At 47.2% G+C, this 23,686-nt stretch overlaps 1 protein-coding gene across 1 annotated transcript in view; it reads left to right on the top strand.

Annotated features, from left to right (window-relative positions):
• LOC311230101 (kelch-like protein 25) overlaps window positions 1-23,337 on the top strand; it is a 120,072-nt gene extending 96,735 nt beyond the window's left edge. The window contains 2 exon segments of the mRNA XM_084316258.1: window positions 3,972-4,377; window positions 18,197-23,337. Coding sequence (XP_084172384.1) covers window positions 3,972-4,358 — 387 coding nt within the window. The 3' untranslated portion in view covers window positions 4,359-4,377; window positions 18,197-23,337.
• Window positions 23,338-23,686: the final 349 nt, after the last annotated feature.

Here is a 23,686-nt window from a genome sequence, read left to right as displayed (position 1 = left end):
CCAACATTCATTCACATGCATACACATTCATACGAGGCAAGTAGGTTAAGTGTCTTGCCCAAGGACACAACGGCAATGGGATGGACATGGGCTTGAGCATTGGCTGCGTCACAGTCACGAAAGGGGCTACTTAATTAATTAATCCAATCCACTTTATTTATAGAGCACATTTTAAAACAACAAAGTTTACCAAAGTGCTGTACAAGTCCCACAACATAAGATAAAAAAATATAATAATAATAATTAAAAAAAGTAAAAAGATTTTTAATTTTTTTTTCAAAGCTTCGAATTAAAATCGAAGCTCAGCCCCGAAGCTTCGATTGCCAAAAAAAGCTTCGAAGGTCAGCCCTAATGTATACTATCACATGTCCCCTCCGATACATGTGGAGTCAGCCAGACGCTTCTTTTCACCTGACAGCGAGGACTCTCACTGGGGAAGTGTAACGCGTGGGAGGATCACACTACCTCCCCCAGTTCCCTCCCTCGCTGAGCAGGCGCCCCGACCGACCTGTAGGAGTCGCTGTTTACAACGACCAGGATACACACCCCACCGGCTTCCCACCCACTAACTAGGCCAATTGTGTTAGTATGGACGACCGACCAAGCCGGAGGTACCGCTGACAGCTGGATTCGATACCAGTGTCTCTGTGGTGGTAGGCAGGCGCTTAGTCCGCTGCGCTACCCAGCCGCCCATGTTATGGCAATTCATGATGTATTCTTGTAAGTTTGGGTCCCGGGGAAACACCAAATTTCTCTTTTGGGTCTCGAGCTGAAAAAGTTTGGGAACCCCTGCTCTAAGGTAAAGCCACCATAGTAAATAAACTGGATGACATCCGAGCAAGGATTCAATATCAAAGAGACGTTAGGGACTGCAATGTCCTTTGCTTCACCGAAACATGGCTCACACCGGAGGTTCCAGATCACGCAATTCAACCAGCGGATCACTTCTTTATCCATCGAAAGGATCGGACATCATCAGAGTCCGGTAAACAACGTGGAGGAGGTATTGCCTTCATGTTTAACAAAAATTGGAGTGATCCAACGAACGTGAAGGAATTATCCAACCACTGCTCCCCAGAACTGGAATATATAACCATCAAGTGTCGTCCTTTCTTCCTCCCGAGGGAGTTAACGGCGATCGTCCTGGTCGGAGTGTATATTCCACCGCAAGCCAGCAACAAGGTTGCGCTCTCCAGACTACACGACGAGGTAAATAGAATACAAGTGGCTAACGTTAACGCCGCCATTTTAGTACTGGGAGATTTCAATAGCGCCAATCTGAGAAAGGTATTGCCCGACTTCTATCAGCATGTGACTTGCAACACCAGAGGCGGTAACATCCTAGATCACTGTTACACGCAATTTAAAGGTGGCTACAAGGCTCATTCTGATAGTGGCTTTGGCAAGTCAGATCACGCATCCATTTTCCTTTCACCAAAGTACAGACAGAGAATTAAAAGTACTCCCGTAGTCTCGCGAGAGGTGCAGAAATGGGATCTGACGTCAGAAGAGACGATCCGGTCAGTGTTTCACCACACAGACTGGATTGTGTTCCGCGACACAGATAACATTAATGCCTACACGGAGACAGTGCTGGACTATGTCTGTACTAGGGTGAAAGAAACAATCCCCACTACCAAAATGAAAGTTTACCCAAATCAAAAACCCTGGGTAGACAAATCCGTCCGTGAAGCTCTGAGAGAGCGCACCAAAGCATACAATGACGGCCTAGTGGCAGGCAACATGAATGACCACAAGGTGGCGCGACACAACGTAAGGAGGACAGTGTCAGAGGCCAAACGGCGCTACAGGGATAAAATTGAACTCCAGTTTGAACAAGCTGACTCTAGAGCTATGTGGCAGGGGCTCAAAACGATGACAGACTACAAAGGCGCCTCCCTCAAACTGAACAGTGACATCTCCTTAGCAAACGACCTCAATACCTTCTATGCGAGGTTTGATGCTGGTAATAACAACACCAGCTCACAAGCCTCGGCAATGGGGGGGGGGGGGTCGGCTGCTGATGGAGGCGCAGTGTTCAGGGTAACAGAGCATGAGGTGAGGCGGACCTTTAAAAAAGTGAATATCAGGAAGGCAGCAGGTCCGGACGGCATCCCCGGCCGCGTCCTAAAAGTCTGTGCCGACCAACTGGCCCCAGTATTCACTGACATATTTAACCTGTCCTTAGAACAGGCTGTCATCCCCACCTGCCTGAAGAAGTCCACTATTATCCCTGTACCCAAAAAATCCAAGCCTGCTTGCCTCAACGACTACCGCCCTGTAGCTCTCACCTCCATAGCCATGAAGTGCTTTGAGAAGCTAGTAAAGGGCTACATCTGCTCCTCCCTCCCCATCAACATGGACCCCCTGCAATTTGCATACCGCCCCAACAGGTCCACGGAGGACGCCATATCCCATGTGCTGCACACAGCAGCATCACACCTGGACAAGAGGCAGGGGAACTATGTGAGAATGCTATTCATCGACTACAGCTCGGCATTCAATACCATAGTCCCCTCCATACTCATAGCCAAGCTCAGGGACCTGGGCTTGGGCTATGACCTCTGCCAGTGGGTCTTGGACTTCCTGACTGGCAGACCCCAGGTGGTGAGAGCAGGCAACTGCACCTCCTCATCCATCACCCTCAACATAGGGGCCCCCCAGGGCTGTGTTCTGAGTCCCCTCCTCTACTCCCTGTACACACACGACTGTGTGGCTCAGCGGAGTAGCAATACAATCGTCAAATTTGCTGACGACACAGTGGTGGTGGGCCTGATCTCTGCCAACGACGAGAGGGCCTACCTGGAAGAGGTCAAGGTCCTGGCGGGATGGTGCCAGGAAAACAGCCTCTCCCTGAACGTCAGCAAAACAAAGGAGATGATTGTGGACTTCAGGAGGTCGGGGGTCAAGGACTACAGCCCCCTCAGCATCGACGGGGCACCGGTTGAGAGAGTCAACAGCTTCAAGTACCTCGGAGCCTACATATCCGAGGACTTGACATGGACCACACACATTAACAGTGTGGTGAAGAAGGCACGACAACGCCTCTACTTCCTCAGGCGCCTAAGGAAGTTCCAAGTCAGCCAGAAGATCCTTAAGAACTTCTACTCATGTACAATAGAGAGCATCTTGACCGGCAACATCACCTCCTGGTTTGGGAATAGCACTGCAAAAGACCAAAGCAGACTACAAAGAGTGACACGTTCAGCCGAACGCACAATTGGAGGGGGGCTCCCCACCCTCCAGAACATTTACTACAAGCGTTGCAAGGGCAAGGCTAAGAGAATCATTAAAGACTCCAGTCACCCGAACAACTGCCTCTTCGAACTGCTGCGGTCAGGCAAGCGATACAGGAGTCTCAAGGCGAGCACAGAAAGACTCAGAAGTAGCTTCTATCCCCAGGCCATCAGGCTGCTAAACGAACAATGAATGAACACTACACAACAACAACCACCAAACGCACATAGCACACACATCCACACGCACACACCCACTTTAAACAAACACACTGTAGCACCCACTCCACACACTTTATAGCACACACCCACTTTAAACAAACACACTGTAGCACCCACTCCCCACACTTTATATTTATGGATGAAGGATTGCACTACAACTCGTACACCTTACTGTAAATTGTACCTAAAATTGTACCTCATCCCATTTCTGCTTTGCACTAGATAGTACTGTACATTAGTACACTGCATAGTATTGTGTATTGTATATTATATGGTAACTCAGAACATTGTACATATGTCTATACCGAACACTGTGACCTCATTTTCTTCTTCTAAATTCATGCTATATTATGTTATTATGTTATTTGATACTATCTTGTCTAGCACAGTCTCTGGAGCGTAACAGTAAGAAGCATTTTGTATGAAAGTATTCTGTACTTCTGTATGACAACTATTAAAGAACTTGAACTTGAACTTGAAAGCCGGTACTGACCATCTCACCTCCTCCCTCAGGTCCAGTGTTACGACCCGGTCGCTAACCGCTGGAACATCGCGGCGGAGTGTCCCCAGCCGTGGCGCTACACGGCGGCGGCGGTGCTGGGCAGTCAGATCTTCATCATGGGCGGAGACACGGAGTTCACCGCCGCCTCCGCCTACCGCTTCGACTGCGACACCAACCTGTGGAGCCGCGTCGGCGACATGACGTCCAAGCGCATGAGCTGCCACGCCGTGGCCTCGGGCAACAAGCTGTACGTGGTGGGGGGCTACTTCGGCACGCAGCGGTGCAAGACCCTGGACTGTTACGACCCCACGGCGGACAGCTGGAGCTCCATCACCACGGTGCCTTACTCCCTCATCCCCACCGCCTTCGTCAGCACGTGGAAACACCTGCCTGCCTAGCTGGGACAGCAGCGTTCAGGTACATTCATTAACCTAGCTGGGACGCGAACGCGGCAGCAGAGGTCCCTGCAAGGTCCCAAATTAAATGAATGAAGCGTGCAGCGAACGCAGCAGCAGAGTGTATAATGGTTATATGTTATTTCGCGTATAATGTTATTTCGCCCGTTGGAGGCTGCTGACTGATTAATAATAAGCTCTCTTTATTTCGCTTCCATTCATTTTGGGGACGATGTTCAAATATCTGGCTTGCACGTTGGCACAAAAGCTTGCACGTTGGCGGCAGGGTCCATCGCGAATTAGTTAGTTATATTAGTATATTAGTATATTAGTATTAGTATATTAGTTAGTTATATGGCGGCGTTAAGTGATGCGGCGATGCGGCATTAACCAACAACATTAACCAACAACTCTCTGCGGCACGGATAAGGGCGTGTGCTAGGGCGGTCACGTGGCCGTGTGGCCAATCAGGGAAACGCTGAACACAAGTAGGTTGCCTTTAATATTCACGCATCTGGGACAGCAGCGTTCAGGTACATTCATTAACCTAGCTGGGACAGCGTTCAGGTACATTCATTAACCTAGCTGGGACAGCAGTGTTCAGGTACATTCATTAACCTAGCTGGGACAGCAGCGTTCAGGTACATTCATTAACCTAGCTGGGACAGCGTTCAGGTACATTCATTAACCTAGCTGGGACAGTGTTCAGGTACATTCATTAACCTAGCTGGGACAGTGTTCAGGTACATTCATTAACCTAGCTGGGACAGCAGCGTTCAGGTACATTCATTAACCTAGCTGGGACAGCGTTCAGGTACATTCATTAACCTAGCTGGGACAGTGTTTAGGTACATTCATTAACCTAGCTGGGACAGCAGCGTTCAGGTACATTCATTAACCTAGCTGGGACAGCAGCGTTCAGGTACATTCATTAACCTAGCTGGGACAGCAGCGTTCAGGTACATTCATTAACCTAGCTGGGACAGTGTTCAGGTACATTCATTAACCTAGCTGGGACAGTGTTTAGGTACATTCATTAACCTAGCTGGGACAGTGTTCAGGTACATTCATTAACCTATCTGGGACAGCAGCGTTCAGGTACATTCATTAACCTAGCTGGGACAGTGTTCAGGTACATTCATTAACCTAGCTGGGACAGCAGCGTTCAGGTACATTCATTAACCTAGCTGGGACAGTGTTCAGGTGCATTCATTAACCTAGCTGGGACAGTGTTCAGGTACATTCATTAACCTAGCTGGGACAGTGTTCAGGTACATTCATTAACCTAGCTGGGACAGCAGCGTTCAGGTACATTCATTAACCTAGCTGGGACAGCAGCGTTCAGGTACATTCATTAACCTAGCTGGGACAGCAGTGTTCAGGTACATTCATTAACCTAGCTGGGACAGCAGCGTTCAGGTACATTCATTAACCTAGCTGGGACAGCAGTGTTCAGGTACATTCATTAACCTAGCTGGGACAGCGTTCAGGTACATTCATTAACCTAGCTGGGACAGTGTTCAGGTACATTCATTAACCTAGCTGGGACAGCAGCGTTCAGGTACATTCATTAACCTAGCTGGGACAGCAGCGTTCAGGTACATTCATTAACCTAGCTGGGACAGTGTTCAGGTACATTCATTAACCTAGCTGGGACAGTGTTCAGGTACATTCATTAACCTAGCTGGGACAGTGTTCAGGTACATTCATTAACCTAGCTGGGACAGTGTTCAGGTACATTCATTAACCTAGCTGGGACAGTGTTCAGGTACATTCATTAACCTAGCTGGGACAGTGTTCAGGTACATTCATTAACCTAGCTGGGACAGTGTTCAGGTACATTCATTAACCTAGCTGGGACAGTGTTCAGGTACATTCATTAACCTAGCTGGGACAGCGTTCAGGTACATTCATTAACCTAGCTGGGACAGCGTTCAGGTGCATTCATTAACCTAGCTGGGACAGTGTTCAGGTACATTCATTAACCTAGCTGGGACAGTGTTCAGGTACATTCATTAACCTAGCTGGGACAGCAGTGTTCAGGTACATTCATTAACCTAGCTGGGACAGCAGCGTTCAGGTACATTCATTAACCTAGCTGGGACAGCAGCGTTCAGGTACATTCATTAACCTAGCTGGGACAGCGTTCAGGTGCATTCATTAACCTAGCTGGGACAGTGTTCAGGTACATTCATTAACCTAGCTGGGACAGCAGCGTTCAGGTACATTCATTAACCTAGCTGGGACAGTGTTCAGGTACATTCATTAACCTAGCTGGGACAGCAGCGTTCAGGTACATTCATTAACCTAGCTGGGACAGTGTTCAGGTACATTCATTAACCTAGCTGGGACAGTGTTCAGGTACATTCATTAACCTAGCTGGGACAGTGTTCAGGTACATTCATTAACCTAGCTGGGACAGTGTTCAGGTACATTCATTAACCTAGCTGGGACAGTGTTCAGGTACATTCATTAACCTAGCTGGGACAGTGTTCAGGTACATTCATTAACCTAGCTGGGACAGTGTTCAGGTACATTCATTAACCTAGCTGGGACAGCAGCGTTCAGGTACATTCATTAACCTAGCTGGGACAGTGTTCAGGTACATTCATTAACCTAGCTGGGACAGCAGCGTTCAGGTACATTCATTAACCTAGCTGGGACAGCGTTCAGGTACATTCATTAACCTAGCTGGGACAGTGTTCAGGTACATTCATTAACCTAGCTGGGACAGCAGCGTTCAGGTACATTCATTAACCTAGCTGGGACAGCAGCGTTCAGGTACATTCATTAACCTAGCTGGGACAGTGTTCAGGTACATTCATTAACCTAGCTGGGACAGCAGCGTTCAGGTACATTCATTAACCTAGCTGGGACAGTGTTCAGGTACATTCATTAACCTAGCTGGGACAGCAGCGTTCAGGTACATTCATTAACCTAGCACCAAAGGGTTAAAATGCCCCTTCATATCTCAAGTATGAAATATAGCAAACAATGTACAAAGCCACGTTTTATGTTGCACAGATAACAAATGTGGGCCTACTTAATCAAAACAAAAGAAAGTGCTTACTGGCAAAGACCTGGATGAATGTTTGAGTGGAGGTTTAGCCTACCCTTTATACTTTTACAGGCCAATGCCGCTTTCTGGCATTGTAAAGTAGTTTCAGTTTATTTAAAAAAGGACCGTACACATTAATCAACATTTCTGTAAATGTGTCAGTTTTAGCCAGCTGGCTAATTCGCAACTGTAGTCCTTTTGGCAAGATGTTATAAGACCGACCATAGTGGGGTTTAACCAGTGAGATGTTATCCCGAGGAAGCTTTTGTTGTGGACGGACCAAATGGTGGTCGAGTTCAAATAAACAGAGACAGGACATCACAAGACAGCACTTCAACAACAATAATAATAATAATGACAAGACAATTTGAAATAATAATACAGGATATCAAAACTTAACTAAAATTAAATAATAATGAATACAAAATACAAATTACCAAGAGTAAATAATTTTTTTTAAAACATCACAAACACCACAAAAGACATTAGACGCCCCCCAGACCGCCGGACCCCCCAGGACCAACAAACCCCCCCCCCCCCCCCCCCCCCACTCCGCCGCTACACTGTGTTCTTGACCTCCTGGGCCGCCGCGACCCACAGCTCAATGCTGGCCCGCCAGAATAATTATTATGTTGTATGGATGCTGGTAGTCATGATGTATCGTTTAGAAGTAGTATTGCTGCCGTGAGTGGAATTGTTATGTTACAAATACTTGAGAGTTTAGTTGTTATGGATTTTTTTTTTTAAATGGTAATCCCAGGACATAATTTATGCATATAAGTGCCAGTGGCCCTCAGAGCGCACAAAGTGCACAGAGTCTGTCACCAGTCCCATAGCAAACAGCTTCCTACTGTAGGTGTGAGGTACGTCCTATGAATATAATTAAAATTAATTTGCTGGTGATTAGGGTTGCGGGAGGCTAATATAACATTTTGCCCCTCAAACCTTTTCTTTAGCTAATTTTAATTTTTATATATATATACTAATATATTCTCTCTCCAAGTAATCGGAAAAGGTTTTCGCCTGGACATGTGGTATCATGCTAACTAGATGCCTGGACATGTGGTATCATGCTAACTAGATGCCTGGACATGGTATCATGCTAACTAGATGCCTGGACATGGTATCATGCTAACTAGATGCCTGGACATGGTATCATGCTAACTAGATGCCTGGACATGGTATCATGCTAACTAGATGCCTGGACATGTGGTATCATGCTAACTAGATGCCTGGACATGTGGTATCATGCTAACTAGATGCCTGGACATGTGGTATCATGCTAACTAGATGCCTGGACATGGTATCATGCTAACTAGATGCCTGGACATGGTATCATGCTAACTAGATGCCTGGACATGGTATCATGCTAACTAGATGCCTGGACATGTGGTATCATGCTAACTAGATGCCTGGACATGGTATCATGCTAACTAGATGCCTGGACATGGTATCATGCTAACTAGATGCCTGGACATGGTATCATGCTAACTAGATGCCTGGACATGTGGTATCATGCTAACTAGATGCCTGGACATGGTATCATGCTAACTAGATGCCTGGACATGGCATGGTATCATGCTAACTAGATGCCTGGATATGTGGTATCATGCTAACTAGATGCCTGGACATGGTATCATGCTAACTAGATGCCTGGACATGGTATCATGCTAACTAGATGCCTGGACATGTGGTATCATGCTAACTAGATGCCTGGACATGGTATCATGCTAACTAGATGCCTGGACATGGTATCATGCTAACTAGATGCCTGGACATGTGGTATCATGCTAACTAGATGCCTGGACATGGTATCATGCTAACTAGATGCCTGGACATGGTATCATGCTAACTAGATGCCTGGACATGGTATCATGCTAACTAGATGCCTGGACATGTGGTATCATGCTAACTAGATGCCTGGACATGGTATCATGCTAACTAGATGCCTGGACATGGTATCATGCTAACTAGATGCCTGGACATGTGGTATCATGCTAACTAGATGCCTGGACATGGTATCATGCTAACTAGATGCCTGGACATGGTATCATGCTAACTAGATGCCTGGACATGGTATCATGCTAACTAGATGCCTGGATATGGTATCATGCTAACTAGATGCCTGGACATGTGGTATCATGCTAACTAGATGCCTGGACATGGTATCATGCTAACTAGATGCCTGGACATGGTATCATGCTAACTAGATGCCTGAAAGCGGGTGACTCCACTGTAGAAATAGGCTGCATCATAGTAAACACAAACACGCCCACAACGTGTCTCCGCACTGCAGCTCGCTACCAATCGACATAAAAATAACGTAGTAACGAACCATTTAGTAACGGTAATTGAGTTACTGAATTTAAAATGTAATGCGTTGATTGATTGATTGAAAACTTTATTAACAGATTGCAGAATGGGTACAGTACAGCTCAATACTTGTTAAGGGGATGCAGACCAGAGAAAGACTTTCGTCTTGTTTACATCAGGGTCCCCAATTTTCAATTCATCATAACATATATGACATACACGACATACAGATAGACAGTACTGCTACATCTATACATTTATGACATACCAGATTTGCAAATACAGTACTGTTTGTGATACAAAAAGAGTCTAGAAAAGAGAGTATATACATTTGACGTAGAAACTGTACATTGGAGGAGGTTGGGTAGGTGGGGTGGGGGGGGGGCTGTACATTGGAGGTGGTGGGGTAGGGGGGGTGGGTGGGTGAAACTGTACAAGCAAAACTGTACATTGGAATATTGACAAAACCATACTTGGTTCCAAGAGGAGGGTCTCGTGTGTTGGGTTAGGACATTTACAGGGGCCAGTTTCGAATTGCCATCTCCCGTAGGTGTTATTTGAGAGTGGTTTTGAAAGTGGGTAGTCATTCACATTCCTTTACAGCTGTGGGTAGGGCGTTCCACATTGATGTGGCATAATTGCTAAACATGTTTAGTCCCTTGTTTGAGCCGAATCTGGGTTTAACATGATTTGTGGAGCTCCCGCTGGTGTTGTGATCGTGGTATTAGAGTACTAGTTACTGCCAAAAGTAATGGCTGCCCAACACTGCTGTTCAGTTAGCTCTATGCTAGCAGACCTCACTGTGTTCCTTTAGACAGGTAGACAGAGAGAGACCCACAGACAGAGACTGAGACACACACACTGCTTCTGTTGTGGAAGCTGTTTTCTAGTTGCTGTGAGAAGAGAGGAAGAGGGACAACAGGAAAGGATGGAAAGAAGAAAGAAAAGAGAGATGTGGGTCGAGTTCCCAGTCGTCCTGTTTTAAAGGTTTCTGAGCGAAGCGTCTTGTTTTGCTGATGAATTATTGATCATAAAAACAGGGTCTCCACCAGGCTGAGAGGATCAGCACCACAGCATCGCTCTGCACGGCTTCAGAACAGAACCTTCAGAACCTCAACCAAGCTACTCGCTCTTTTGGAAAATTATTATTATTATTATTATTATTATATATCATTCACTTTCACATTCATGTCACTCAAACAGCTGCTGGTTCCAGGTCAGCCAATAGGGAGGTACACCAAATATTAATACTGTGTGGGATCGCAAGAAAGGATGAAACGGGAGACGGTAGTCGAGTCTTTCCTTTACTTCCCAACATAAATTACATACATCAAACAGAGTGCAGAGGCGTTTAACGTTACTACTTCAAAGTGACAGCAGCCAGCTGACAGCTGACAGGTGACCTAATATACGTCACCAAATACCCACACCGTTCCCAGAATCCCCAGGCTTAAAGGAGCATTCCTCTGCTCCTCAAGTCCAGTGAATGTCTGCACCAATTGTGCGTGATAAGTGTCACCACACCGGCCCCCCCAGAATTCACAATAACCCCCCCAAAAGATCATCCACAGTCAACGAGGCGGGGGGCGGATCAGGCGCCCAAAACGAGTCCGTATCACCCGTGCAGGGGTAGAGGTGGGGATTGGGGCGTGTGGGGCGTGTGGGGGGGATTCAGGAGATATGAGGTGACTAGAGGGAAAAGCAGTTGGCAGGGGCCGGGCAGGGGGTCGTCCACGCCGCGGGGGCCGGGCCAGTTCAACTGGCCTGTCTAGGTCCAAATGGGCAGGCTTGAGCCGGTCGACCGATACCCGCTCTGACCTTCCTCCAATGTCCACCATGAAGTTCTTAGGCCCCGCCTCCAGGACGCGAAAAGGGCCGTCGTAAGGGGGCTGCAGAGGAGTACGGTGGCTGTCATGGCGAATGAAAACATACCTGGCTGACTGCAGATCCCTAGGCATGTAGGACTGCGGGAGGCAGTGCTGGGAAGTTGGGACTGGGGTGAAAGCACCGGCGCCATCCCTGAGCACAGTCCGAGATGAGGTGACCGACCAGGGAGCCTCGGCATCCGGGAGGAACTCCCCAGGGACTCGCAGCGGCTGTCCGTACACCAGCTCAGCAGCCGAGGCCTGCAGGTCTTCTTTGGGGGCGGAGCGCAGGCCAAGCATGACCCAGGGAAGCCGGTCGACCCAGTTGCAGTCCGTAAGGCTGGCCCGCAGAGCAGCCTTCATAGAGCGGTGAAACCGTTCACACAAGCCGTTGCCCTGTGGGTTGTAGGCTGTGGTGCGGTGGAGCTTCACTCCCAGGCCCTCGGCGACTGCAGTCCAGAGCCCGGACGTAAACTGTGGGCCCCGGTCGGATGTGAGATCAGATGGTGTGCCAAAACGGGCTACCCAGGACCCAATGAACGCCCGGGCCACCTCGGCGGATGTGGTCGATGCCAGCGGGACCACCTCCGGCCACCTAGTGGTTCTGTCCACCATGGTGAGGAGGTGAGTGAACCCGTGGGAGGCGGGCAGGGGACCCACCAGGTCCACATTGACATGGTCAAAGCGCCTCTCCGGCACGAGAAATGGTGCCAGGGGGGCTTTGGTGTGACGGTGTATCTTTGCACGCTGGCACGCCACGCAGGAGCCGGCCCAGGCTGCGATGTCCTTCCTGAGGCCATGCCAGACGAATTTAGCACTGACCAGCTTAGTTGACGCCTTCACCCCCGGGTGCGACAGGCCATGGATGGCTTCGAATACCTGCCGCCGCCAGCCAGCGGGAACCATCGGACGGGGCTGACCGGTGGAGACGTCGCAGAGGAGCGTGGTGTTGGCAATACCAAACTGCACATCCTCTAACCTTAGTCCAGTGTCGGCTGTTCGGTAGGCCTGCATGTCCTTGTCAGTGGCCTGGTCGGCAGCCATGGCAGCGTAGTCTAGTCCCAAGTGGACGGCCCCCACCACCGTCCGGGAGAGGCAGTCAGCGACGTAGTTGTCTTTACCTGCGACATGCCGTAAGTCTGTGGTAAACTCGGAGATGGCGGAGAGTTGGCGCTGCTGGCGCCCTGACCACGGCTCGGTGGCCTTGGCCATGGCGAAGGTGAGTGGCTTGTGGTCCACAAAGGCAGTAAACCGTCGGCCCTCCAGCAGGAATCTGAAGTGCCTGATGGCCAGGAAGAGGCCTAGGAGCTCCCGGTCAAAGGTGCTGTACTTTCTTTCATTGTCCCGCAGCTGGCGACTGAAGAAAGCAAGCGGTTGCCACCCCCCCCCCCCACCCACTGTTCGTACACTGCCCCCACTGCGTAGTCTGAGGCGTCAGTTGTGAGGGCGATAGGGGCGGTAGGAAATGGGTGTGCCAGTAATGCGGCATTGGCCAGTGCAGTTTTAGCGCCCAAAAAAGCGTCGTCGGTACACGGGGACCAGTCCACCTCGGCCTTGGGGTCCTTACCACGCAGGGCCTCATACAAGGGGCGCATGAGGTGAGCAGCACGGGGAATGAACCTGTTGTAGAAGTTCACCATGCCTAGGAACTCCTGCAGGGACTTCACGGTGCGGGGGCGTGGAAAGCTGGCAACGGTGTCCACCCTGGCAGGGAGCGGAACGGCTCCCTCTGCTGAGACCCTGTGCCCGAGGAAATCTATAGACGACCGGCCGAACTGGCACTTGGCGGGGTTAACAATGAGCCCATGTGCACTGAGCCGCTCAAACAACTGCCTGAGATGTGTCAGGTGCTCCTCTGCAGACGTGCTGGCTACGAGAATGTCGTCCAAGTATACGAACATGAATGCCATATCCCGCAGCACCGAGTCCATCAGTCGCTGGAAAGTCTGTGCCGCCCCCTTGAGGCCAAAGGGCATCCGCAGAAACTCGAACAGGCCAAAAGGAGTGATGACCGCCGTCTTGGGAATGTCCCGTGGGTGAACTGGTACCTGGTGGTATCCCCGCACCAAGTCCACCTTGGAAAAGATGGTGGTCCCCGCCAGGTGGGCGGAGAAGTCCTGTATATGCGGGACGGGGTACCGGTCCGGGGTCGTGGCGTTGTTTAGGCGTCGGAAATCGCCACAGGGACGCCACCCACCATCAGCCTTAGTGACCATATGCAGGGGGGAGGCCCACGGACTGTCAGAACGGCGCACAATTCCAAGGCGTTCCATGGTTGCAAATTCCTCCCTGGCAATGGAGAGCTTAGCTGGGTCAAGGCGCCGAGCACGTGCATAGACCGGGGGACCGACAGTGGCTATATAGTGCTCCACGCCATGCTTAGCGACTGCTGAGGAAAATGTAGGCGTGGTGAGGATAGGGAACTCCGCTAGGAGGCGCTGATATACATCCCCAGCAGCAAGCATGTTGGACAGACCTAGTGTCCCTGGCCCTCCCAGCGTGCACGGGTAGGTAGCGAAGGAGACAGCATCGATTAGGCGACAGTTTGTAATGTCCACTAGCAGCCTGAACGCACACAGGAAGTCCGCGCCGAGGAGAGGAACTGACACAGCGGCCATGACAAACTCCCACCCGAAACGGCGCCCGCCAAAACACACCTCCACATACCTGGTTCCGTAGGTACGTATAGGCGTGCCATTAGCAGCGTCCATGGGGGGACCGTGGCCCCCAGCCATAGTGTCCACAGCTGTAGCAGGCAGGATGCTTCGTTGCGCGCCCGAGTCGACTAGTAGTCGCCGGCCAAATAAGGTGTCCTTAATAAATAGCAGCCTGCTGCCTCCGCCAACGCTCATGGCTGTTAATGAGCATTGGCCCTGGCGTTTCCCTGGTCACTGTAATTGCACGGTGGGCGACACTGTTTGGCCCTGGCGCCAAACCGGTTATGGAAATAACACCATCCACTGTTACCCTGGCGACGGGCAGTCACTGCTGCAGCGGCGTCTGCAGCGTCCACTAGGTGGGTAGGTGGGTGGTAGGCTGGAAGCAGCGCATGCACAAACTGCTGTCGGTTGGCGAGATAAATCCTGTCCGCTTCGGCAGCCAGCGCGCGGTAGTCCTTGGTGAAGGAGACGGGAGAGCTGGCCAGGGCGGTGCGCACAGGCGCTGGGAGCTGACGCATGAAAACATGTTTAAATAAAAAAGAGGGATCTGCCGAGCCCAAAACGGACAGCATCCTGTCCATCAGTTCGGACGGCTTGCCGTCGCCGAGGCCGTTAAGTGACAATAGACGATCCGCCTTTTCAATCTCCGACAGTTCAAATAATTGCAAAAGGAATGCCTTGATAGCGTCATATTTGCCGGCAGCTGGCGGGGCTTCCAGCAGCCCCATAGCGCGAGCCGTCGTCTGGGCATCCAATGCTGCTACCACATGATAATATTTCGTAACATCCTGTGTTATTCCTCTCAACTCGAACTGAGCTTCAATGTGTTGAAACCAGGGTCGAGGGCTGTGATGCCAGAAGTCGGGTAACTTGATTGCAGCGGCGTAGATAATGTTCACTTCTCCGTCCGTCATGATGTAATATTCCTCACGTACTTCAGGTCACCAATGTGGGATCGCAAGAAAGGATGAAACGGGAGACGGTAGTCGAGTCTTTCCTTTACTTCCCAACATAAATTACATACATCAAACAGAGTGCAGAGGCGTTTAACGTTACTACTTCAAAGTGACAGCAGCCAGCTGACAGCTGACAGGTGACCTAATATACGTCACCAAATACCCACACCGTTCCCAGAATCCCCAGGCTTAAAGGAGCATTCCTCTGCTCCTCAAGTCCAGTGAATGTCTGCACCAATTGTGCGTGATAAGTGTCACCACAACTGAATATTAAAGTATCTTATTATCAACTTGTTAATATAGGTCTCTCCCCAAAACATGTCTTTGACGTTTTTCTTTTGCTGACAGTACTACAGTACTTAGATTCTGCATTCTAGCAGCCTCTATACCTCTCTGTTTCAGTCCTGTTTTCATTCTAGCAGCCTCGATACCTCTCTGTTTCAGTCCTGTTCTCATTCTAGCAGCCTCTCTACCTCTGTTTCAGTCCTCTCTGTTTCAGTCCTGTTTTCATTCTAGCAGCCTCTATACCTCTCTGTTTCAGTCCTGTTCTCATTCTAGCAGCCTCTATACCTCTCTGTTTCAGTCCTGTTCTCATTCTAGCAGCCTCTATACCTCTCTGTTTCAGTCCTGTTCTCATTCTAGCAGCCTCTATACCTCTCTGTTTCAGTCCTGTTCTCATTCTAACAGCCTCTCTACCTCTGTTTCAGTGCTCTCTGTTTCAGTCCTGTTCTCATTCTAGCAGCCTCTATACCTCTCTGTTTCAGTCCTGTTCTCATTCTAGCAGCCTCTATACCTCTCTGTTTCAGTCCTGTTCTCATTCTAGCAGCCTCTATACCTCTCTGTTTCAGTCCTGTTCTCATTCTAGCAGCATCTATACCTCCGTTTCAGTCCTGTTCTCATTCTAGCAGCCTCTATATCTTTCTGTTTCAGTCCTGTTTTCATTCTAGCAGCCTCTATATCTCTCTTTTTCAGTCCTGTTCTCATTCTAGCAGCCTCTCTACCTCTGTTTCAGTCCTCTCTGTTTCAGTCCTGTTTTCATTCTAGCAGCCTCTCTACCTCTGTTTCAGTCCTCTCTCTTTCAGTCCTGTTCTCATTCTAGCAGCCTCTATACCCCTGTTTCAGTCCTGTTCTCATTCTAGCAGCCTCTATACCTCTCTGTTTCAGTCCTGTTTTCATTCTAGCAGCCTCTCTACCTCTCTGTTTCAGTCCTGTTCTCATTCTAGCAGCCTCTATACCCCTCTGTTTCAGTCCTGTTCTCATTCTAGCAACCTCTATACCTCTGTTTCAGTCCTGTTTTCATTCTAGCAGCCTCTATACCCCTCTGTTTCAGTCCTGTTTTCATTCTAGCAGCCTCTATACCTCTCTGTTTCAGTCCTGTTTTCATTCTAGCAGCATCTATACCTCTGTTTCAGACTTTCAGTCCTCTGTTTCAGTCCTGTTTTCATTCTAGCAGCCTCTATACCCCTCTTTCAGTCCTGTTTTCATTCTAGCAGCCTCTATACCTCTCTGTTTCAGTCTTGTTTTAATTCTAGCAGCCTCTATGCCTCTGTTTCAGTCCTGTACTCATTATAGCAGCCTCTATACCTCTGTCTCAGTCCTGTTCTCATTCTAGCAGCATCTATACCTCTCTGTTTCAGTCCTGTTGTCATTCTAGCAGCCTCTATACCTCTCTGTTTCAGTCCTGTTCTCATTCTAGCAGCCTCTATACCTCTCTGTTTCAGTCCTGTTCTCATTCTAGCAGCCTCTATACCTCTCTGTTTCAGTCCTGTTCTCATTCTAGCAGCCTCTATACCTCTCTGTTTCAGTCCTGTTCTCATTCTAGCAGCCTCTATACCTCTGTTTCAGTCCTGTTCTCATTCTAGCAGCCTCTATACCTCTGTTTCAGTCCTGTTCTCATTCTAGCAGCCTCTATACCTCTCTGTTTCAGTCCTGTTCTCATTCTAGCAGCCTCTATACCTCTCTGTTTCAGTCCTGTTCTCATTCTAGCAGCCTCTATACCTCTGTTTCAGTCCTGTTTTCATTCTAGCAGCCTCTATACCTCTGTTTCAGTCCTGTTTTCATTCTAGCAGCCTCTATACCTCTCTGTTTCAGTGCTGTTCTCATTCTAGCAGCCTCTATACTGGGAGTGGGTGATATGACGATATTAAATAAATATCGGGTACAGTTCATTAACGATACACTTTTTAAACATATCGTGGACATCGTGATGTTTTGCACAAACCCTCACATCAGTTTCTAAGCCTCCGCGGCTGAATGAGACTTACTTTAGCGCAGCGCTTTCCTCTCTCGTCTCTCCCTTCTGTAGTATGGTCGTGAAAGGGTTAAAACTGTTTGTCACACATTTTCTCAATAGACGCCTAACATGACTACTATCCTTACTTGAATAGACTGAGAATAAGACAAATATCAAAACAAAAACACAGTTATTGCTACATTCAAAGTATGAAAACACGTCAACATACAGGATACGTTGAGAAGGTTCAGATCAGATTAAAGAGCGTGTTTGTTCCTCTTCTCTCTGTGAGTTTGCAGTGCGAGAGTCGTAAACACACTTGACATTCCAACGCTGTCTTATCTGTGCAACGGAGCAGGTTGAGTGTCTGCTTCCTGTTACAGACGACAGCTTTATGTGCGTTTACTGTAATGAAAGAGTGCTTGACAGACAGGGTTGTTGTTGTAACAGCCTCCTTCAGGAAGATGGAAACGATTCCATCAGCACTGATAAGAAGTCTGTTTGCGGAGGTCCTGTGTGCATGAAAACTACTTGGCAATAAAGACCTTTCTGATTCTGATTCTGACTAATTGACTAACTAGCAAACTCTTTCTATCCCCCTCTCTCTCCTCTCTATCTACCCCCCCTCTCTATCTCTTTCTAACCCCCCCCCCCCCATCTGCTCTCTCTCTCTCTCTCTCTCTCTCTCTCTCTCTCTCTCTCTCTCTCTCTCTCTCTCTCTCTCTCTCTCTCTCTCTCTCTCTCTCTCTCTCTCAGGAGTGTGTAGTCCACTGGAGATTTCTGTCTTAAGGTCACCAGGTCAGCAGCCGAAGCCAAAGGGCGTGTCTCAACCTAATGGGACCAACACTTAAAAAACAACAACTGCCAATCGTCAAGCCAATCAAAAGACTGGACTCGACTGGTCTGTGACGAACGCCGTTGGCTGCTGACAAAGCCTCTCCTTTCCAATCAGCACAAAGAGACGATGCTTCTGGACTTTATGCGCGGGACGGATCACACGCCACGCAGACATTTTTAAAGAGCGTTTTTACTGAGTGATTTTTACTGTTTTGAGGCTGAATTCCTGACTTGACCGGTCATACTGATAATAGAAGCTGCCACGGTGTGTACAGCATACCAATTGTACTGTGTATGTATATGTATACTGGTTCATATGTATACTGGAACAGATACATTCCAGATGAAAACACCCGCTACCTACCATTAACTACTCAAGTTCAGTCACAAAATCTGAGGACCTTTCTCCGACATCCTGAGTATGAATATTCCTTAGCAACAGAAGTCAGAATGCTTCATGTCCCCATTGACTTCCACTAGCATACTTATCATGGTGCTAGGTAGCAGTAACATAATAATAATAATAATAATTACTTGCATTTATATAGCGTTTTTCTAGACACTCAAAGCGCTTTACAATGTAGGGTGGCAATTGCCTCCTTCACCACCACTGGTAGCACCCAACCTTGGGCTATGCAGGCTCAATGGCTGCCATACACTGGCACCCGGCACACATCACACTACACAATTACTACCATACACTAGCACCAGGCACACATCACACTACACAATGGCTGAACGGCTCAGGAGACAGGGATTGATATCAGCCAATTAAGGGGAAGGGATGATTAGGTGGCCTTGATGTCAGAGACCTGATTGGGAATTTGGCCAGGAACGATAGGCGTCCTGTGTTCTTTAACGACCAAATTCAGTCAGGACCTCGGTTTAGCGTCTCATCCGAAGGTTAAACTAGTGCTAACATAATGCTAAACTAGTGCTAACATAATGCTAAACTAGTGCTAACATAATGCTAAACTAGTGCTAACATAATGCTAAACTAGTGCCAACATAATGCTAAACTAGTGCTAACATGATGCTAACATAATGCTAACTAGTGCTAACATGATGCTAAACTAGTGCTAACATAATGCTAACTAGTGCTAACATGATGCTAAACTAGTGCTAACATAATGCTAACTAGTGCTAACATGATGCTAACTAGTGCTAACATGATGCTAACTAGTGCTAACATGATGCTAACTAGTGCTAACATAATGCTAACTAGTGCTAACATGATGCTAAACTAGTGCTAACATGATGCTAACTAGTGCTAACATGATGCTAACTAGTGCTAACATGATGCTAACTAGTGCTAACATAATGCTAACTAGTGCTAACATGATGCTAAACTAGTGCCAACATGATGTTAACATGATGCTAAGCATCCTAACTATTCCTAGCTCCAAATCCCGCCCGCATCGTTCATTGCGTGTTGTGACGCCTGGCCTCACAGCGCCACCTGCGGATGGGTTTTGTGCTTTTACTGGTTGTCGAGTCCTGGCTGACTGTGGAGCTAACGTTAGCGTTGTTGCCGCTAGTAGCTACATTATTCCTTGGCCTATTTAAAAATATGAAAACATTCCCACATTTTTGACAATATTTCATTAGGCTAATAATAGGGACTTTCATTCCTCGTTTTTGTATTTGTGTCTGTTTTATAAGGAACGTATGAAAGTTTCTTGCTGTTTTACACGAGGCTGTCAGTCAGTGGACCATGTCAGTAGCACTGATGATGAAGCTAACGTTACACTAGTGCAGGGGTTCCCAAACTTTTCAGGCCGGGACCCAGAAAATAAGGCGTCGGAGAGCCGCAGCCCAATGCACATCGTCAGGCTTTTCTTTTCTTTCTTTTTTGCCAGGCGACGATTTTTTAAGCCAAATATCACTTCAATCCTATTAAATTAGTTCAAGTTAGTTATTCATTTATATGTGCTATTTATGAGAGGGCTAACTTGTTGCAAAAAAATAATGATAATAATAATAGCCTCATTAATTAACACTTTGGTTGCCTTGGGTTAAATTCATGATATACCATAGGTTGCCGGCTCTATTTGTCTATGGAGAAGTACCCCTTCTTTGCATGGCTATAACTTTTTAAATTCTATTGCTACATTGCCATTATTAGGGCCCATTCAAAGTCCTATATGTATTGTTCATTGTGTAGCAACGTTAAACTTTTTCATTCACATATTCATAGTAAAGTATGGTCTAATGTATAAGTATGTTTTCATCTCTTTCTGCAGCTTTCTCCAGAACGTGATCTATAGCCCCAAATGCATTATATTGATGATGCAATACAGTTTTATGGCAATCAGCGCGATATAAAAAATTCCAACTAGACGTACTTCTAGAAGTTACTACACGTCATCTGATGTTGACCGGATGGGCTAGGGGGCGTTTATAATTCCGTGGGCAGCGTTATACCAATCATCTAATGTGGGTCAAATGTTGATAATAGCAGTTAGTATCGAAGACGGTAACGTTACACGCTAAAACTCACCCCAGTCTCCGCGCGCCGTTGGGCGATCATCGTAGAGTAGAAATCTTATCATTATGGGATGTAGATTTACCCGGTCCATCTCCAGCTTGTATAATGGTATATACGTCCAAATCATGTTGTTTATCGAGTTATTGGCAATCGATCACTGTGTATTGTGACGAGCTAGAATGCCGGGACCTATAGCGAGTGCCCGGAAGTAATACGGACGTCCAGCACAACCTCTATGCCACTTCCTGTTTAAGCGATTGCGCCGATCGGCCACCAGATGGCGCTCCTGAACCGCCAGAGAGCTCAGTGGGTCCTCCTGGTGGATCTCAGGCCAGCGGAGGGGACATATGAATCCGATCGCAGATTTTTGAAATATTGATATAAGGACGCTGTACAGCGTCCTCCGGCAACTTGAGCATGGCCGGCAATGACGTCTAAACACGTTTCATGGCAGCCAAAGTGTTAAGACGAGACAAAATAATTATAACTTTTAGAATAATTCATGTTATTATTAGTGCAGCATTTCTGTTTCCTGTGTGTGCGGCGCAAGCGCTTTGATAAATTTCCTCACCGCGTTATTTGTTCTTAGCCAGCATTCTAGATAGCAGTAACTGCACACGGCATGGGTTTAATGGAACAATGGCGGCGCAACAGGGTCTCAATGTAACCGAGGAATAGTCTGCATATACTTTCAATCTATAGTCAAATAAAATTGATTATCAGAATTGATATCTGATAATCAACATAACAGTTTTATTCACCTTCTTCCTCTTTGCACTCCACAACAACAGACCTGTCACAGGCGCGCGCCCCACTCTTCCCCAAAACAAAACCCCAAGAGGGCACGCAACTCCACCTAATAACGTCAGCATCAATAATAACATAGCGTAGCGCCGAATAATAGAAGTCGGAGGCGGGGTGTTGAAAGACAACGCTAAACGTTTATTCAACATCGACTTCAACGTCAACACTCTTGCTAGCTAACAGAAACTTGTTTGCCGACAGGAAAGTAACAAACAATATTGTCCGTGCAGAACCCTTATCCCCAACACATAGTTCCGTGGGTGAATTATGTTGATCCACCACAATAGAACACATTAAATAGCTTACATAAGTCTAAACAGCTAGCACTAACGTTAGCTTTTTTTGTTTAGAAAAAGCTCACGCCAACTTATGAGGCTGTAACTGAGTGGCGAGACTAAACAAAAAAGACTCGAACTAAAATGCTCAGACCTGTAGTTGACTAAAACTTGACTAAACGAAAAATGGATAAAGGTGACTAAATATGATAAACGAAAAAGAGTATTTGAGACATGACTAAGACTAAAATAAAAAATAGCTGATGAAATTAACACTGCTAGTTAGCTATTTTAACAAACATTTTGTCTTATTATCATTCACTGATTTCCAACCGTAGAAGACTAGCCAGAATAAGGCTGGCTAGCATAACGTTAGCTTCTAGCCAACAGCTTGAAGCTGAGGACCAGTAGAGAGAGGTAAATGGTAAATGGCTGCTTTTTTATATAGCGCTTTTATCCAAAGTGCTTTACAATTTGTTACTCACATTTTACACATTCACTCACACATTCACACCGACGGCGGAGGCGACCATGCAAGGTGCCAACCTGCTCATCGGGAACGATTAGGGGTTAAGTGTCTTGCTCAAGGACACATCGACACGCTGCCCAGGGGGGAGCGGGAATCGAACCGGGAACCTCCGGATTGCCAGACGACTGCTCTACCCCCTGAGCCACTGTCTGAGCCAGTGTGGAGAGCATCTCAGCCAATCACAGCACGGTATCGGAGGCCTCGGCAGTTCGTCGCAGTATGGGTCGAGGTTTTGAGCTAAACTCGTGTGGGAATAGTTAGGACGCTGATGCTAACATAATGCTAACCAGTGCTAACATTTGCTGCTTGCAACGTCTCACAAAACAGGACTGAAATGACCAATCACATCCACTCTCTCTTTAAATCTAATTTCTGACAAAAAATATAATAATATAATTAGAAAATGTTAGTTTTGATTTTGGTTATCCCTGTCAGTTGGGTTTTTAACTTTTTCACTGAAATTCAAGTCCTACAGATTGAAGATTGATCTGTATGATTAAAGAGATTCAACATGTCTGTATGATTGATGCAGTTTCCCCTACAAATCTTCTAATGGTGGGTGCTGGAGCGGTGTGTGTGTGAGGGGGGAGTGTGTGTGTGAGGGGGGAGTGTGTGTTTGTGTGTGAGGGTCGGAATGTGTGTGTGTGTATGTGTGAGGGGGGGGGGGGGGGCACTGTAAACCACACGTGTTCAGCTACAGTTCTTAACAGTAGTGTTTATATGCTGATGCTGTACTACTGATTCCTCACGATGCCTTTGAAAACAAACTGTTTCCCAACGCCACCAGCATGCAGCTAGGAGCCCAGTGACTAACGCTAAATGTATTACGTATCATTTCAATGTATTAACCCTGTTTGATAGAACACACTGTTAGAATGGCAACTATTCAGTCCCTCACAGCAAGGTATTGGTTGGTTCAGGAAACTATGAAGTATGGGATGCAAATTAAATACCGTTGCAGTCAGTTGAATACCTCAAAATAATTCTGGTGATTTGTGTTTGAACTTGATCCTCATCATGAAACCTATTCACAACAACACATTATAAACCTATTACAAACCATTATCACCACAATATATTATGAACCCAGTCACATCACATTATGAACCATTATCACCACAATATATTATAAACCCAGTCACACCACAATATAAACCATTATCACCACAATATAAACCATTATCACCACAATATAAACCATTATCACCACATTATAAACCATTATCACCACAATATATTATAAACCCAGTCACACCACAATATAAACCATTATCACCACATTATAAACAATTATCACTACAATATAAACCATT

This window comes from Notolepis coatsorum, assembly GCF_963971535.1.
Source record: "Notolepis coatsorum genome assembly, chromosome: 6".
NCBI lineage: Eukaryota > Metazoa > Chordata > Actinopteri > Aulopiformes > Paralepididae > Notolepis > Notolepis coatsorum.
This window is presented reverse-complemented; position numbering and strand designations above follow the sequence as displayed.